The 17,188-nt window shown below is 35.8% G+C and overlaps 1 protein-coding gene and 1 non-coding gene across 3 annotated transcripts; both read right to left on the reverse strand.

The window, feature by feature from the left end:
* Positions 1 to 475: 475 nt before the first annotated feature.
* On the reverse strand, positions 476 to 11,572 carry LOC145205237 (uncharacterized). Of its 2 annotated transcripts, XM_080077907.1 has the most exons (21): positions 11,258 to 11,572; positions 10,714 to 10,735; positions 10,095 to 10,163; positions 9,904 to 10,034; positions 9,398 to 9,542; positions 9,255 to 9,328; positions 8,998 to 9,076; positions 8,360 to 8,518; positions 7,781 to 7,843; positions 7,556 to 7,703; positions 6,893 to 6,947; positions 5,464 to 5,605; positions 5,215 to 5,387; positions 4,654 to 4,788; positions 3,959 to 4,122; positions 3,655 to 3,722; positions 2,900 to 3,061; positions 1,914 to 2,056; positions 1,240 to 1,317; positions 984 to 1,043; positions 476 to 782 (listed from the first exon to the last, which is right to left on the reverse strand). In XM_080077907.1, the coding sequence occupies exons 1-21, from the start codon at positions 11,308 to 11,310 to the stop codon at positions 695 to 697; spliced, it is 2,211 nt and encodes a 736-aa protein (XP_079934033.1). In that variant the 5' UTR covers positions 11,311 to 11,572; the 3' UTR covers positions 476 to 694. The 2 variants fall into 2 exon arrangements, with proteins under 2 accessions (XP_079934033.1, XP_079934034.1); XM_080077908.1 differs by lacking the exon at positions 984 to 1,043 and having other exon boundaries at positions 11,258 to 11,571.
* Positions 6,470 to 6,610, reverse strand: LOC145205733 (U4 spliceosomal RNA). The gene has a single exon (XR_013853715.1). It is a non-coding gene; the product is annotated as a U4 spliceosomal RNA (small nuclear RNA).
* Positions 11,573 to 17,188: the final 5,616 nt, after the last annotated feature.

Here is a 17,188-nt window from a genome sequence, read left to right on the forward strand (position 1 = left end):
TAAAGTTTGGAGTATGTTTGTGTGGGGGGAACAGATATGCCGACTTTAATCAAAGATACGAAACAGCAAATAAATGACTGCAGCTTTCAAACCAAATTGTACTTATTGTACGCCAGGCCCATTGAAGGCGTGTCCCGAAAAAGACTCCTGTCGTGGGTTCGAATCCCACCGCAGGTTAGATTTTTCTAGAATGTGCCTTGCCATATGGGAATGCTTGGGAGACCGACTTGATTCGGTAGAACGCCTTTAATGGTTCTGACGTACAATCAATGAGTATGCCGCATGGATCTGTATTTTTTCTGTCCTTTTCCTTTAATGTATGTCTGGTAGTATTTAGTATTATCCCTAACCATTAGTCAGTGTTTCTGGTATAAAATACAACAAAACTCAATTGAAATTCGAAAACAAAAGGACACTAACTTGTTTGCTTAGAAATGTGTCTGCAGCGTCTAACCTGGCACAACAAAAAAGTGGGTGTAACAAAAAAAATTGTATTTCAATTACTGCATACAAAAATCACAGTGCTGTGAACAAAAATAAAACTGCAAACACATGCGAAGTGCACCAAACAAAGTGTGATCGAAGTGCAACATAGCAAACCTCTAATTCGTAACATTACCTTGTTTCGGATTTGACTCTGACCGAAACAGTATTTTTGCTGACGTCAGCACTTTTAGGGGCTACAGTCCAAATTTTATGTGGCGAAATTATGAGAGCTTTTCTTTGTCTTTAAAACAAGTTTTGCATTCGCTTTTTCCTTTCCCTCGAAGCGCCCAGCAATCCTGTAATAAGCATTAGATTGTTAATTGCAAAAACCACCTGTTTTGATCTGGCCCAAGTTGGATTGTTATAATCGGTTAAACAAGATTGTGAAAACTCTTAACATAAGTTTTCATCACGTTAAATCAATGTTATTGTCCAAGGTCCCACGAGAAAGGGTGCAGCCTATACGCCAAACCAGGGCACATAAGAACCTAACAAACCCATGGATATTGAAGTTCAAAGTTGTAACCGGCAAGAGTTTTGTGGGGTTGCTTTTAAAGCTGAAAAAAATGATAGTGGTTGCCGAGTATGAAATTTTGGATACCTCGTTTTGATAGAAATTTTTTTTTATAAAGAGAACAAATTAAAACCTCACAAAGAGTATTAGCGCAAACGGGATTATGGACCACTAGATTATAGAGCGACAGTTGAAAAATATCAAGTAAAATATTTCAACACAATTAGGAGGTATAATACCTGGCAAGTGATTTTCGTCTTTTTCGAAGATGGGCTTCAGATTTCGTCGTATTGCCGATAAACACGTCATCCGGAATTCTAGAATTTAAAACGAACAGTAATTTAAAGTTCACACAAAAACATTTCAAGTGCTGAGACCTTGAGGTATTAGTTCAAAACGTCAGTGGAAAACATTGTTTCAAATAGTCAAAACACGTTTGGCAGACTTTCATTGTGTTCAACATTAGTTTCATAGATTTTTTGGAATTTTTACTAGGTCACAGTGGTACTGGTGAACAAGCCCTATCCTGAAAAAGTAAATTCTAAATAAGCCTAGAATTGCCACTTCAAGTTTGATCCAAGAACCGATTTACAATTCTGTTATTTTTGGACTACTAACATAGACTACGTTCTGTTATACTTTTGGCAAATTTCACACATAAAAATTTAAAAGATTTACATTTCTCCCTGATATACTACAAAATTAACGCCGAAACCAAACAAATTTCATTTAAAACTGGTTCTTATATCAACTTTACAGATCACATTCCCAGAGCTTAAGAGGCTATTTAAAAATCACGTAAAAATATAAATTCTCCCGAGAAGTTTCAAAAATTCTTTCTAGGGAAGAAATCAAATCTTTCAAGTGATGGAAATGTATCATGTGAAAATTGGGCATCACGAATCACACTCACCGTAAGTTTTCAGGGTCGCCGAGAAATTTCTCGAATTCAGTAACTTCTGTGGTTTGACTCTCCACCGATCGGCCGCTAGGTGGCCGCGAGAAGTGCTCATGGGTGACGCCACAAGGAAGGAATGGCACGTGTTGTTCAGGGTCCTTAAAGTAAATAGTTGTTGAAAAAAATAGTGGTAATGGGCTGGCACATTTCCTAAACTATGTTTTGGTATGCCAACAATTTTATAACTAATCCAACAGCCTATTCGCGAGATCAGGGTAATGTTACACCTCCCAACACAATGGTTCTTATGCCTCTATACAGGGTAATAACATGAAAAAATGGCACAATCACAGTAATAAAACGTTGGTAAAACTGTTTTGAGGTCAAAAAGCGACCGATAGCAAATTAACATTGGAACTAGGAATTAGCCGAGCCAGAACTCAAGTACCGAGCATCAAAAACAGCGATGCTCGGTACTCGGCCAAGCAGTTGCACAAACGGACCCAAGCATTAAATTTGCATATTTATGCCCTGCTAACATACGAAACCGGTTTTGCAAAGGGTATCCAGGTACAAAAAATACTATTTAGTTTAAACGCGTCAGATGGTGGAAAAACGCGTACGTCTCTGGGGCCTGTACAGATTCATACAGCGCTGATGATGTATTGGACCTTGGAAAGCTACAAAACTAGCGTGGAATTGGAAATGTTTGCGACGTCACAATCTATCAAGCCTGCTCGATCGAGCACCAAGCATTAACGTGAGATGCCAAACAAAATATATGCAGTTTGGGCCCATCCCTAATTGAAATATTAGTTTTTACGCTCATAGTGTAGTCGCGCTAGTGAGTGTTCGAATACTAAAATCCTAGTTTACTGAGTCGGTTTCCTTGGCCATCACAGTAACAGCTGCAAAATTAATGTTACGATTGCAAAACTGACTTAATAAAGTTAAAAAAAAACATCTTGGCGCCTGTAATCCTCAATAACATCGGGCCTTACCTGAGCTCGTGACTTTTCTTCCGCCGGGTCGAGAAAGATTCGAGAAAAGTCTCCTTCCATCGCTTCAAGAGCTTCCAACTTCCAATCATGCGGTTTGCGAAAGTATGCGACACTACGTGGCGTTGTTGTGACTGATTCCTGGGTTTCTTCGACCGCTTCAAGCTGACAAGAATTTGTAATATGTAATAAACCAAGCTACTCAGTCAGAGAGAGTTTCTGTAAACCAGGGGCCGGTAACCTTTTTTTGTATTGCGGACCGTTGAAGTAAAATTTAATCGCGGACAGGCCTTCAAAAAACTATAAATATTCAGCAATAAAAACGCTTAAATTAGTTTATCAACCCCGGAATACAGGGGCAAAATGTTTAAAAGCATTTAACATAAGAAAGTACACGGCCCGGTATCGAATTCCCGGCACCGGGTGGCGGACCGGCGGTTGCCGAACACTGCTGTAAACTACCGCATTTATTCAATTGTAAGGGGCGGCTTTAAAGTTTTAAACCCTCTAGAAAAGTTTGTGCAGCTTATGGGCGGTTTATAATTTAATCTCATACTGATATTAATTTTACACCCCAATTATTAATTCATTTTAGGTTCAAAACTCTTTTTCACGTAGATTTTTAAAACATAGGTCTTACTGGCCAAGCCTATATCATTTAATCTAACTGTAACTTTACTAAATAAACGAGTTTACTGGACAAAACTAAAACGGTTTTACTAGCACAGTTTAAGCATCTGTTCTGTACTATATCCTACCTCTGATAAATGTTCCTCACGACAAGATAAAATGTCTGTTGTCACTTCACAAGTGGGGACATCTTTTTCTATAAAATAACGAACAAATGTGGTCTTGCTTACAACAGTTTCGATGATTTTACCAAACGCAGGCCACCCAAGTATATATCTTTAGCCATAAATTAAACAATTTTAAGTAAATTGAATTTTTTTAACCAATTCGCTGGAACACATCCCGCGTTAAGAGTCAATTAAATTTATTCACTGCATTTTAAAGCAGTTTTGGAAAAATACTTAAACTTCACATTATTTGCCCCACTTTTACCCGGAGGATTTTCACGGTCAGGGATTTCCAAAATTTCGTCACGTGACGTTTCAACATCAGCTTGTGTCACAGATTCTTTATCGATTTCGTCAAGCAAACGTTCAAGCAAGCTTGCGTTACGATGACTCAGCGAATTCCACTTCGGTTTGGATGACTTGCGTTTTCTAAGCATGCCATAATGTGAAAAATTTTACATTTTAACAAAATTAAATCTAAATTATAACTTATCAGGAAAGATAAAATACCCACTTTAATTATAAGGTTTGAAAAAATAAATCTGACATTTTGTGCATTTCAACTACAGTATTTTATATGGAGTCTTGCACGGAAAAAAAAACCCTAAAAGAATGTTAGCTAACAGCTCAACTAAAAACGTAACTGTAGCTGTGGAAAATAACTTAATACATTCCATAATGACAATTTTGTACTGATGACAACAAAAGCGTTTGTTTAAACCTTTGCAACACAATGCATTCGCTATGTAGGTACCTGTTCTATTCAAATCGTGTAGTAAGTAGTAAGTTAAGCCAGAAGGGTGGGTTAGCACATTTTGTCCTTGCACATACACTACAACCTATTTTAAAACAATAATATATTTCCTATGCTTATTTTATATTGGGTCCCCGTCTTTTATAACCTTAGTTGTTTCTGCAGGCAGAAAGTCATGGGTCCCCACCACACATGCAAAATATAACCTTTTCGTCCGTTTTTCATCTCCACCGGAACGAGGAGAGAGTCTTCGACCTTGTCTCTGCAGCGCCCTCGCGTGCTCGTCTTTCCCCATTCCCATGGTGATTGCGTCACAGTGGGTCACATGACTTTGGGGCATCCTAAAATGGGGGCCAAGTTTCAAATATACCAGAAACATACACTTGCTGTTGGTCTACAAACTGAACATGTACTTTCAGCAATCAATGTGCAGTATTAATTCTACCAAACTGTTCAGCGAATATGCGCACGGTATTGCAAATATATTATTACATTTAACCCACCTAATAGTTCGGAAAGGACTTGTAAACTATACTACCATTGACGAGACGATTAAATTTTTTTACAGCAACAATAAATAATTTTAAAATATGATTGAGTTTTATTTTATTAGTTAAAACTTGGGCATTCCTTTCATATGATATAAAAATTGTTTGGTTTCAAAAAAATTTCGGGAAATTCGGGCGAAACGCTACAAGCGGCGTATTAGGTCCAAATGGCTTAACGTGACATTCTACGACTTTACCAACATTTTATAACTAACTCACAGTGGTTTGGGTTGAGCAAGACGTTGTATTGTTGCATCTGGTGGCTGTTTCGGTCGCCTGTATTTTCTTTTCCCTGGCGCTGGCGGAGATCGGCGAATTCTTTCTAATACTTCGTCGTAATTGCTAATATACTTCGAAATCTCGGATTTGAATGACTTTTCCCATCTCTGTTCCTACAAAAAATATGTATGTTTGTCACTACAAAGCTATTTGGACCGAAAAGTATTATTAAACAGTTTGAAATTCCACCTTGGTCTGCATTTCGAATCGGATTCGTTCCATTTGCTTTGTCACCTCGTCACGTGACTGTGAATTGACCACTGGAGGGCAGGACGACGAGCGAGCAAGAAATTTTCGATCTGGTTTATCGGTCATTTCAATCGGCATTGACCTGTATGATAAAGCTTGTAATCCACAGAAAAATCAGAAGTACGATTTGGGAGTTAAAAACTAGTTTATTGAGAAAAAAAACTGAAGTTTATGGGAAAAAAAGACTTGACATAATGAAATGGGCTACTCATAAATACGCAATCTACGCAATCTACGCAATCTACGCAATCTACGCAATCTACGCAAACTATACGCAATCTACTAAAAAAATTAACTAAGATGTTGACGGTTAGGGCTATTAGGGTCAGGGTGAGGGTTTGTGATACAAATAACTTTATAATTTAATTTCAGATGCCTTTCAGGTCTAATTTTCTCACAAGTGTTAACATGCGGTACCATACAGTGTTTAGTACCACTCTCAACACATATTAAGCCCAAACTGGACATCTAAAACTAAATTATAGTGTTATTTTTATTATAAACCCTCACCCAGACCCTAAAAGCCCTAACCGTCAACATTTTTAAAAGTTGCATACGTTTTATAAGTAGATTGCGTACAGATTGCGTATTTTAGAGGAGCCCTAATGAAATACAACAGCGATTGTTGAAACGTCTACGTTATACGATTTATTTTCTATACACAGTCTCTCTTACAGCTTTTGGAAACTACAATAACGGTAGATAATAAACGAAATATTAAGACTGAAATAGTGCTGGCCAACAAAATAAGATGTGTAAAAAAACTTGACTAAAACATTTCATAAAATGTAGTTGCCAAAAAATGTTAACAGGATATTAAATGTACTACTAAGCGCAGATATACTGCACCAAATTAGAGGTTGTTAAGATTCACACGAAGATAGCAACAGAAAACCACAGCCTCAAGCAAGGCTGTTTGTAAACTTATAATTAGGCTTTTATAAGAGTTCCGTAAAACTCTTCAGAAATTGCCACAGCCGACGGTTTTGCACGTCGACAGGGCGGGGTATTGGGTATAGTTTTCAACTAGCAATAATCGCGTCTCGGAAAATCCTCATTGACTACGATATCGCCTCTGCGCAAAGCTGACAAGACAGCGCCAGACCCGCGAGGCGTATAATCACGACTCAACTTGCGTTTGTGGTGACTAACCCCCAAAACGTTACACAAACGTCGCAAAACGTTGTGATCATCAAGATTTGCTTGTGGACTGCAACTGTCTTGGGTTGCGCTTAAACAACGGCAGAAAAAGGAAATAACTGTCTTTTATAACGTTTTCCACCGCAATAAAAGTGGCTGAACTTTTCCGAAAAGTCACTTGAAGCATTTTGTAAGCACTGCTGAAAGAAAAGTATGAAAAAATACAAACCTAAATGTTGGAACGCCTGTAATTGTTGTAGCAGATGGAGATCGGTTCGGGTTGACTGTTGAAATACATACACAAACCCTAGGTAAGTAATATAATACAGATTGTGTAGATATGATGGATAGCTGAGTAGTAATGCCATACAATAGCTTTATTGTGCTACAAAAGCCCCTTGACACATTCATACATTATTAAAATCCTCATAATACAATAGTTACCTATTTACTGTAAATACAGCTAACAATCGAAGCGCTAGCGTTCATAAAAGAGTGTTGTTGGTGTACATGAACAGGCATTAGAGGAGGTAATATGGCAACAAAGCAATAAAGGTGCTGACGTTTTGAAATGCCCTCTAGGACTAAACACAAATGTTGACTTTAAATGTGGAATTCCATAGCAGCTATTTACAGTTTTTAACCTAGGGCTTAAGTAAAGCCACAAAACAAACAGTTTCAAATAAAAAAAATTTGTTCTGATAAACCGATGAAATGTACACAGTCCCCTTGACAAACACTTCTGCATTTATGATATTTAAAAAACATCACCAAAAACACTGGAGTTTTTTACAGCAGAAAGACTGGTAGTAACTTTTGTTAATAGTCTATCAACACATTACCAAAATATAAAATTTTATATTGTTATTAACAATGCCTAACTTATACAAACCTCGAGGTGTATGCACAGCCCAAGTAATTCCACTCAAAGATGTAGCTGATTCTGAACTTTTTACTGGCTTGCTTTTTAAAGTTGAAGAGCTAAGAGCTGTTTTGGGTCGTGGTCGTGTTTGAGAAGATCCACCTTTTGCAAGTTTGATCTGAATCCAGTAACATTTAGATGTTAATATACTGGAATCTATGTAACAAAATTAATATGTTTTACAACAAAACACACTTGTTTATCAGAATCCTTCAGCTTTTTCTGAATGGTCAAATGGTCTTTGTTTGCAAGACGGACCTGAAAATTTAAAGTATTATCAACCAGTGGTACTAAAATATTTCTTTTGATTCAAAAGTTTGCTATTTTTCTGTTGAGTCAAATAGTTACCAAACTTTAATATTTTTCCGCCAAAGCTTTGTTAAATTTTCCATTGCTGTTTGTTTTTTCAATTTTGTAATTACTATTTGGATTTACTGGTAGCCTTTTAAAGATCATCTATTTTTCTTGTTCAAAATTTCATGCAATTTTTTTGATGTTTCAACCTATTACATCTTAAACCACCTAAAACATATAGTGTATTCACTGTTCAAAACAATCCTGTATAACAGGTCTTATACTATACACTTCTGCTAAAGTTGCTAATGTGGCAACAGGGAGCAGACTGTGACAAGATATATGATTTTAGCACAAAAGCCTTTTGCAACATTGTGTTGTATCATTATATCTAATCTGTTGCGCTTATCAGATATTCGCTTTCAACTGCCTGACCACAAAATTGTAAAATCACCAAGGTTTACAAAAAAAAAGCTTTGCCTGGGTTTTAAAGTCTTCTGCTTTGACAGGGAGATCGACAAAGGCTTCTGAATGCAGAGTCGGATGTTCGTATTTCAATTCTTCATGTTCGTACTGCTCATTCAATGCTTTCCAAACTCGTTTATCTTTTGGAAGAACAAATTTCCTAAAGTTGTCTACCTGAAAAAAACAATACATGAACAACATAAGCTGTAGTATTTGGACACTGATTACAGTGGTGAAGATTTTTTGTCACTATTTCATACTTTGCAGCCATTGTGATACAACTAAAACTTTGTTTTAATTGAGTAACTCCTGTATAGTAGTTTAACATAACTCTGTTACTCAGTGGAAGAAAGGCCTTAAATGAAAATTTCTTTGTTAACTATCCCTACTATTGTGATACTATTGTTAAGGTACACTTGATCAGTTACAACTTTACTGGTAAACCTTAACTATGTTCTAAACTTGGATTACAAACTAAAACATTTGAAACCCAGATAAAGACATGACTGAACCATTTTAGAGTAAATGTGCATAAAGCTTTTAAAACAAGATTAAACCCTTACAAAAAATAGCACAAGAACACTTTTAACATAGGTCAAGCCCGCAAAACAGAGCACACAACATTGGCACTTTACAAATTTAAAAGGTCTTACACAATACACATCACGCCAAGTTTTTTCAAGCACTACTTCTTCATCTGTTACTATTTCTTCAATCGACGCTTGTTCACACCTTTGCAAAAAAGAGAAAGATTTTATGACAGAAGCTTAATTCATTTTTTAAACAAAATTATAGCACAATTTTAAGAATTGTTTTCAACATTTTGAAAGGTTTGACCTATTAAAAAAAACATTTAAAAATTTTCAACTAAAAATGAATTTTATGAAGGTTTAAATTTTTATTTCCTTACCACCATAGCAAGTCAAGAAACTCATAAAACTGTATCCTCCCTTTTTCTTTGAATGCAGATTGGATGTGACGAAGCTAAAGAAAATGGTTCCAATAAGTTTGTGGGGTAATTTATAAACATATGTATATATGTCACAGATTAACCTTATTCATTAGTTTCTGTGGAGAAATAACACGATTGCATAGTTTTAAAGTTCTGAGCAAAGTCTTTTCTCTAAGACTCATTCCCTTTTGATCATACTCCTCATAAGTTTCAAATGCAAGGCGGACATTTTGTAAATCTGAAAAGCTGCAAAAACAATTAGGTTGATGATTTTAAGTGCAACAGATTGTTCTTTTAATTAATTGTTTGATTAAGAAATTAATTGTTTTATCAAGATAAGAAAAAAAACTAATACATATAAAGCCGGTTAATCATTTAATCAGCTTAGTTGCAACAAGATTGCGATTGCGTTAGTGGCAAACAGAGTCATCTGTCCAGAAAATCGTCTGGTTTATCCCATAATCTACGTAACTGCACAAAAAAGCTTGACCAACGGGTTTTAGAGGTACCTGTAATTTTCTGCCAAATTTTAACCTAATGAAATATATGTACATAAATATATATCAAACCTACTGTTTTCATCTGCTAAAATTAAAAATAAGCTAACCTGAAGATCTGTTCACTTAACAGAACAATACTTTTCTTTAAAATTTCATTGTTGTAGGATCCAGACTTGAGGTTGAGAGTGAAATGGAGATCTTTATTGAAATAATGCAGCTCACAGCATTTTAGAAGTGTCTAAAGCCAAAACATAAGTAAAATGAATATAAATATGCCAAGGTTAAAAAAGCATTTTACCTTAGTTGACAATGACCCATCTGTAAACATTTCCTTTTGCAGATTCTTTGAAAACAAATCTTTTGGAAACTAAATCAATAAAAACAACTTGTTGAACTCTTTTAAACTTATCAAAGTTGTCTTTTTCCAACTTATTAGTGTCAGCCATTTATACAGTGCTATTTAGAGTCAGCCATTAATACATTTCTCTTTAACCTGGGTACACAGTGACCCCTCAGATGAACACAACAGTAATTGGGAAGCAAAAAGTTGTATAAATGTGAGTAATTCTCAGTGTCTATGATAACATACACACCACTCTTCAAAATAGTTTTTCTAGCTTTATTTTTTTGTCATTTTTGCAAACTGGCCTAAACAGCTGCTTAATTGTTACAAAAATCACAAGGGGCATGGGATCCCAGAGGAGGAAAAAAGGTTGAAGAGTACTGATCCAATAGCTGATTAAATAAAGTAAAATTTTTAGTAAGTTTAACCGGTTCAATCAAGTCTTTGCAGACAATTTGAATTTATTCCTTATTTCTCAAGAAACATTGTACAAAAGGTAATTAGTATTTTACAAACATAATATATAATTTACACAATTATAATTTACTTTAATTGCATGTATGTGTTAACTTACCCCCAAAGCAAGTAACAAATGTCTGAAATAAAAATCGAAAAATGTTATTTAACAAGCACCTATATCAGTATTTATTACCAAGTGTTTACTACACAGAGTTACTAATTGGTTTGTCCAATCTTGTTGAACAATTTAAAATGTCAATAAATTGTGTTTAAGTCAAACTGTAGCAGACAATAGAGAAACATATTTGATTGGTATAACAGTTTTGTAACGCAAAAACATTTCTAGTTTATATATATATATATCACATTTATGTTTTGATATCATAGTATATATATCCAGTGGTGGGATTCAGCCGGTTCGCACCGGTTCTATAGAACCGTCTCACAAAATTTTATGAGCTCAGTGAACCGGTTAGCATTAGTGGTTACTGTCAATCGACTTTTTGTAACAGAACCGGATAAATAATATGACCTTTGTGATAGAACCAGGTGACAAAAAATCGAATGCAACAACTGCATATACCATACATATATATATATATATATATATATATCACTTTTATGGAACTTCCCAATGCAACAAATACAAAATCCTTTACCCGAGTTCGTCAATTGAAAATTCATCTTTTGAGGACAAATACTTCAAATGCATTCTTGCCAATTAATAACGCAGAAACCAGGATGAACAAGTGAAAAGTATTGTGCTATGTTAGCAAATGCACGATAAACACACGTGCCTTTTAACCCGGCGTCACTTCGTAACCAAACAACGTATTGTTTATCTCTCGCAAAGAAAAAAGGGTAAACTTCTTTTTTCACTTATCTCTCTCTCTCTCTCGACTTGGCAAATATGTTTTGTGTCAAAAAAACACCGACGTTTCCTAAGTGAAATAATACATTACGGTATGTCCATGCACAAATACCTTATTGCAATGTTAATATGAGTACGATAGTTAATTATGCAAATATTTTTTTACTAAATCTACTATTTTCATTCTATTTTAATAAGGTAAGCATAAACCGGACTTCACTTAGAATTAGGTAACCATTGCACGTGTTTCCTGTGCTTTTCACCACTGCATGTTTTTGTGTTCTTTGCTCTTGCGAGGCAGGCAGTTTAACCATAGATTAGCCTACTCATGTTTAGTATTCTATGGTTTAACTAGTTCTGTTTTTGTCAGTAGAGGGCGCACAGGCGCAGTTTGTTGTTTTTTGCCTTTTTTGACTTTTGTGATATCAGCTCACAGTAAACACTAGTTTTGTAACTTGATAGTCTGCTTAACTGATATTTTGTGAACTGCCTCTTAAAGGTTGTTTTTTATAATTTAAGCTAACTGGTAACCTGGTTTAAACTGTAAATGTAACTGTAACTAGAACTTAAGTCCCCTTGCTCTATTCAAATCCGTTTTCGTCATTTAAACTTGTTGTCGCGCTACCTAGTGGTTATTTAATTTTTTTGTTAACAAACGCCCTTAAGGCCCTCTGCCATTAAACTTTTGTTTGTTTGTTTTTTGGGGATTTTGCTTCTCTCTAGTGCTACCCTGCCGCCCCGCTCTTTTTTCTAGAGCGGCGCCGGCGGGTTACCGCTAAGGAGTCCTTTTTTGTGGTAAAGCCCACTGATCGCGCCCAGGATTCTCCTGCGCGTCATCACTGGGACTTCCCCACTTGTCAAGTAATCAGTGCCTCTCACTGCTTACTTGTTTTCCTTTTGTCTAGGACAGTGATTCCCATACTGTGGGCCATGGTCCAGCACTGGACCACCAAGACCTTTTTAATGGGCCACAGAGCCATTTGAATAGAATCTCCTTTTGGTTATACTGTAGATATTATGCGCTTTGTTTTAAAAAAAACATAGTATTTGCAAAGAATTCCGTATCTTGTAGCCAAATTTCAGGAGCATTCATGTATCTCATTAAAAACAAATTGCTAGAAACCATTTCGCCTGTCTTTGGGCTTTTTCGGGGTCCAAAATTTGCAGCACGTGGTGAGCCACGAATCGCTATTAAATAGACAGTTGGGCCACAGACCAAAAAAGTTTGGAAACCCCTGGTCTAGGAGGTCTCCCTTTGTCTAAGGGAAATCCCATTTTGCCTATCTTTTAAATACACTTCACTTTTTCTTTTTTTGGGGGACTCCCAAAGTTTTCCTCAAACTTACCCTAAACCGAGAATCATTTCATAAAAAAAGCTTCAACGCAAACAATATATACACGTTTCTCCCTGGTACTTACAGGCCACACCCCTGTCGACTCCACATCTGCTCTGTCGCTTAGCAATCATGCCTTTAGACTCTTATATGAACGCTCTCTGCACATTCAAGTGACTACCATGCGGTACATCTCTTTTCGACGGCGTCAGATTACTTTTACACTTCAAGAAAACACGTATATAATAATAAACGTTTACCTTCTTGCAGGTGCAAAAAAATAGCCGATAGAAATGTCCTTGTTAATAAAATAATTGACCCGCTATATCAAAATCGAAGCTTCTGTCAAATTGTTGGCGGTGACTCATTGAAGAAAATCATTAAAAATCATTTAGATACCCGAAATCCTAATTTTAATAAAGAAACTGCAGCAAAACACTGGGGAGAAGCATGTGCGAAACACGGCCTAGTCTACAGTTTTCGCTTCTTCTCCCCTACAAAAAAGTCTATACGCGAATAACGGCGAACTCTTCCACTATAGAATCGACCGTTTTTATTGCAACATAGAAACCCTGCATAAACTTAACTCTGCTAAACATAAACATATCGCATTTTCTGATCATAACTTCGCCCCAACAATCACCCTAAATTTAGATAAGCTGAAACGATGGGGGGTTTCCCAATGGAAGTTAAATCTCACGCTTTTAACAAATAACGACTATAATACGCTTATTAAAAACACAATTCCTAAACATGACAACGAGAAAGAAGGGTACCCCTCTATCTTAAACTGTTGGGACATTTTAAAAAGAAAATTATTAACAAATCAATTAGTTTTGCTATTGATTTAAAAAAAATCTGAAAAGCTTGAGTTTCTCAAAATCCAAACACAATTCGAAAACCTTATGGCCCAAATAAATCCCCAAAACCTGGAAGCTAACACAAAAATCTTAGAACTTCAAAAAAAAAGATTAAAGCCAATAATGAAAATATTCTATTTGGCGAAAAATTCTAGAGTTAAGGACAACTGCAATGACGAGAAACCCGACAAATCTTTTTTAGCGTGAAAGCGAAAAACAAGAAAAATCCAGCATCCGAAAATTAAAAAATTATGACCAAACCGTGACCAACACAGGAAAAATCATGAACGAAATTCACCACTTTTACGCAACTTTATGGCAAACCTCAAACGTAACAAGCGAAACAGCCCAAAATTTCTTTCTTTCGCAAATAAATTTACATCCTTCTAACGGAAGGATCTAACCCTTTTTTTCCTCAATTGCCGTAAAAGAGATAGAAACCGTCAAAAATTTAATGAAAAAAAAACTCCTCACCCGGAAACGACAGCCTACCCATAGAATTCTATGTACATTTTTGGCCCGTCTTAAAAGAAATTTTAATTGAACTCGTTCATAAATTTATCTGTCAAACAAACTTCCCGATTCACTAAGAAATGATGCACATGTAAAGTTCATACCAAAAAAGCAGGACAAATTAGTAATTAAAAACTGGCGTCCGATATCGCTTTTAAATGCTGATTACAAGCTAATAAGTAAGACAATCGTACTTCGTCTTCAAAACGAACTAAACGATAAACTAGCAACCGAACAAAAATGTGGACTCGACAAACGCTTCATTCAACACATTCATTACAATATAAAAAGTGCAATCGGATACAGCAAAGATAAACTGACGCCTCTTGCGCTCGTAATGGTAGACTTAAAAAAGGCATTTGATACCATTGACCATAACTTTATGTTAAAAGTCTTAGAAAAACTGAACAATAATGAATATAATATAAACTGGGTCAAAATTCTATATAACGATATAAATAGCACAATTAGTGTTATAGGGAAACAAACGGACTTAATAAAAATAAACAGAGGTGTACGACAGGGATGCGGCCTGGCAATGCTACTTTACGTGGCCGTAGCCGAATGTCTAATCACCAGAGCCGTTAATAATACTGATAAAATAAACGGAATTAAATTTGGTAAAACCGAACTAAAAGTTCAACAGTATGCTGACGACAGCACTTTTAATTTCAAATCAACAATCCCTTAATGAAATTTTTAACTTAATGACTCTTTACCAAAACGCAAGTGGGCAAAAAAATAAATCAAAACAAAACAGAAATCCTTGGCATCTCGGAAAATCTACGATCGGAACTTGAAATTACCTTTCCAGATTGTACGAAGCACTCCCCAAAAATACTAGGCGTCAAATGCATAAAAATAACTTTGATTCCAATGAAAACTGGAATCCTGTGATAAGACAGGCAAAGCGCATTACCTCAGTTTTCGCTGCGCGTAAATTATCTTTTACAGGAAAAATAGCAATAATAAATATATTAATTTACCCCAAAATCTTTTTTTTGCGCGGGCAGTGAGACCCTTTACCACGCATATAAAGCAATTAAAATATATCATATTTCAGTTTTTTTGGGCTCCAAGAAAATTTGAACAACTTAGTAGACGGAAATTAACCACTTCCCTAAAAAAGGGTGGTTTAATCACTTTGATTCGGACACACGGCTCTTTTTAATAAAGACAACTTCGATCTGGCGTCTGCAAATAATTAAATAATTTGTTTTTTTTTACAGAAAATGATGTCAGCCTTACTGAGCCAACAACAGTCATTTTATCTTGTCATAAGGAAAATATTTTAAAGGTAAAATTGCACATTGTAAAAAAGACTGAAAATCTTCTAGTTAAACTGTTTTATCTGGGCTACATCTTTTTTAAGTAAAGATATAATTGGTTTAAAACGATTTAGGCTTTGCCTGAAAGATAACGCATTATTGTTCCATTTATTCTTGATCCAGTGTGTTTTAACCCTAGGGTCGCTTTATTTGGTAGTGTGGTCCATTTTAGAAAACCGTTTTTACTTGATTGTAAACCGCATATTAAAGTGTTGAAATATAATGTAAGCTTCCCTCGATTGTAAGCCACACGTTTTGATGTTAGTAACTATTTTCTTATAAAACGTCTGTCTGTTGTAATGTAGCAAAACTATTTGCTCATACTTGAAAACAACTTTAACCAGTAAAATCAACATGTAGAAGATTTTTTAACCTAAAATGAATTTGTAAGCAGGGGGTAAAATAATATCAGTATCAAGTTAAATTATAATCCGCCCTCGATTGTAAGCTGCACAAACTTGAGGGTAAAAAACTTTATAAGCCGCAGCTTGCAATCGTATAAATACGGTAGTTTACAGAACCTTTCGCCAACTGAGTAGCGTGGTTTATTGCATGTTACGAATTCTTGGCAGCTAGAAGCGGTCAAAGAAAAACAGAAATCGGTCACAACCACACCACCTAGACGCATACATTCGCAAACCGCGTGATTATAAGTCGGAAGCTCTTGAACCCATGGAAGGAGACTTTTCTAGAATTTTTCTTAATCCAGCGGATGAAAAGTCGCGAGCTCAGGTAAGAACGAACACCGTCATGTACTTTGTTCTGGTGCTATTTATGTACTTTTTTCACAAAAAATGTTAATGAATCAGGTTGGAAAAAGTTTTTTTTGTTCTGGTTACATTCACGTATAAGACATATGAAACATTTTCTCTGCAAAGACCGGCCTAATACTGTACGTGTTTTGCCTTTGTCTCCATTTTCCAGGACATTTGTGTAATACAGCGGTTCTTAAACTCGGGTCCGCGGTCCTTCAGAGGTCCGTGAGGCAATTTTGGGGGGACCGCGAAAAGGTTGAATTCTATAATCCTATTTGGCGTCAGTTTGTGCCACAAAGTAAGTTTAAATCAGAGTAGAATTGAGAATCGACTGTCTTCATTGCTAAACAATAGCTTTTATTGCATGACTACTAACAAAAATGCAATTGTTCGCGCACAATCGTAATGTATTTTGTCTTTCTGTGATGTCAGATGATGTCTTTGGTCATTGTTATGCGCAATTTTGCATAACTAGCTAAAATCCTGCAATCAACTTTCGTTTTTCTGAAAAACACATTTAGGCTTAAGGACCGCGAGCCCTCGAAATAATGGCAAACAGACCGTTTTAAAAAAATAATGAAAAAGTTTAAGAACCACTGGTGTAATAGAACTCCTTGGCAAGCAAATCTCTTATACATATTAATCTTCAAAGACGTCGTAACATACTTAACTCAATTTGAAATAGTTTTGTGATCACTGATCTGTTAAACGTATAAAAATTCACAATGGATATAGACCAAAAGGTTTTACAGCCACCATGTTACATTTCCAATTGCGATCGCATAATTACCTGTTGGAAAAAATAAATATTAAGTAATTAATTAACTCAGGTATTTCAAACAATTGTTTACTGTTAAAGGACCCTGAACATCACGTGACATTCCTTCATTGTGACGTCAGCCATGAGCACTTCTCGCGGCCACCTAGCG

The sequence above is a fragment of the Phallusia mammillata genome, chromosome 8, assembly GCF_965637545.1.
Source record: "Phallusia mammillata chromosome 8, kaPhaMamm4.hap1.1, whole genome shotgun sequence".
NCBI classification, from domain to species: domain Eukaryota; kingdom Metazoa; phylum Chordata; class Ascidiacea; order Phlebobranchia; family Ascidiidae; genus Phallusia; species Phallusia mammillata.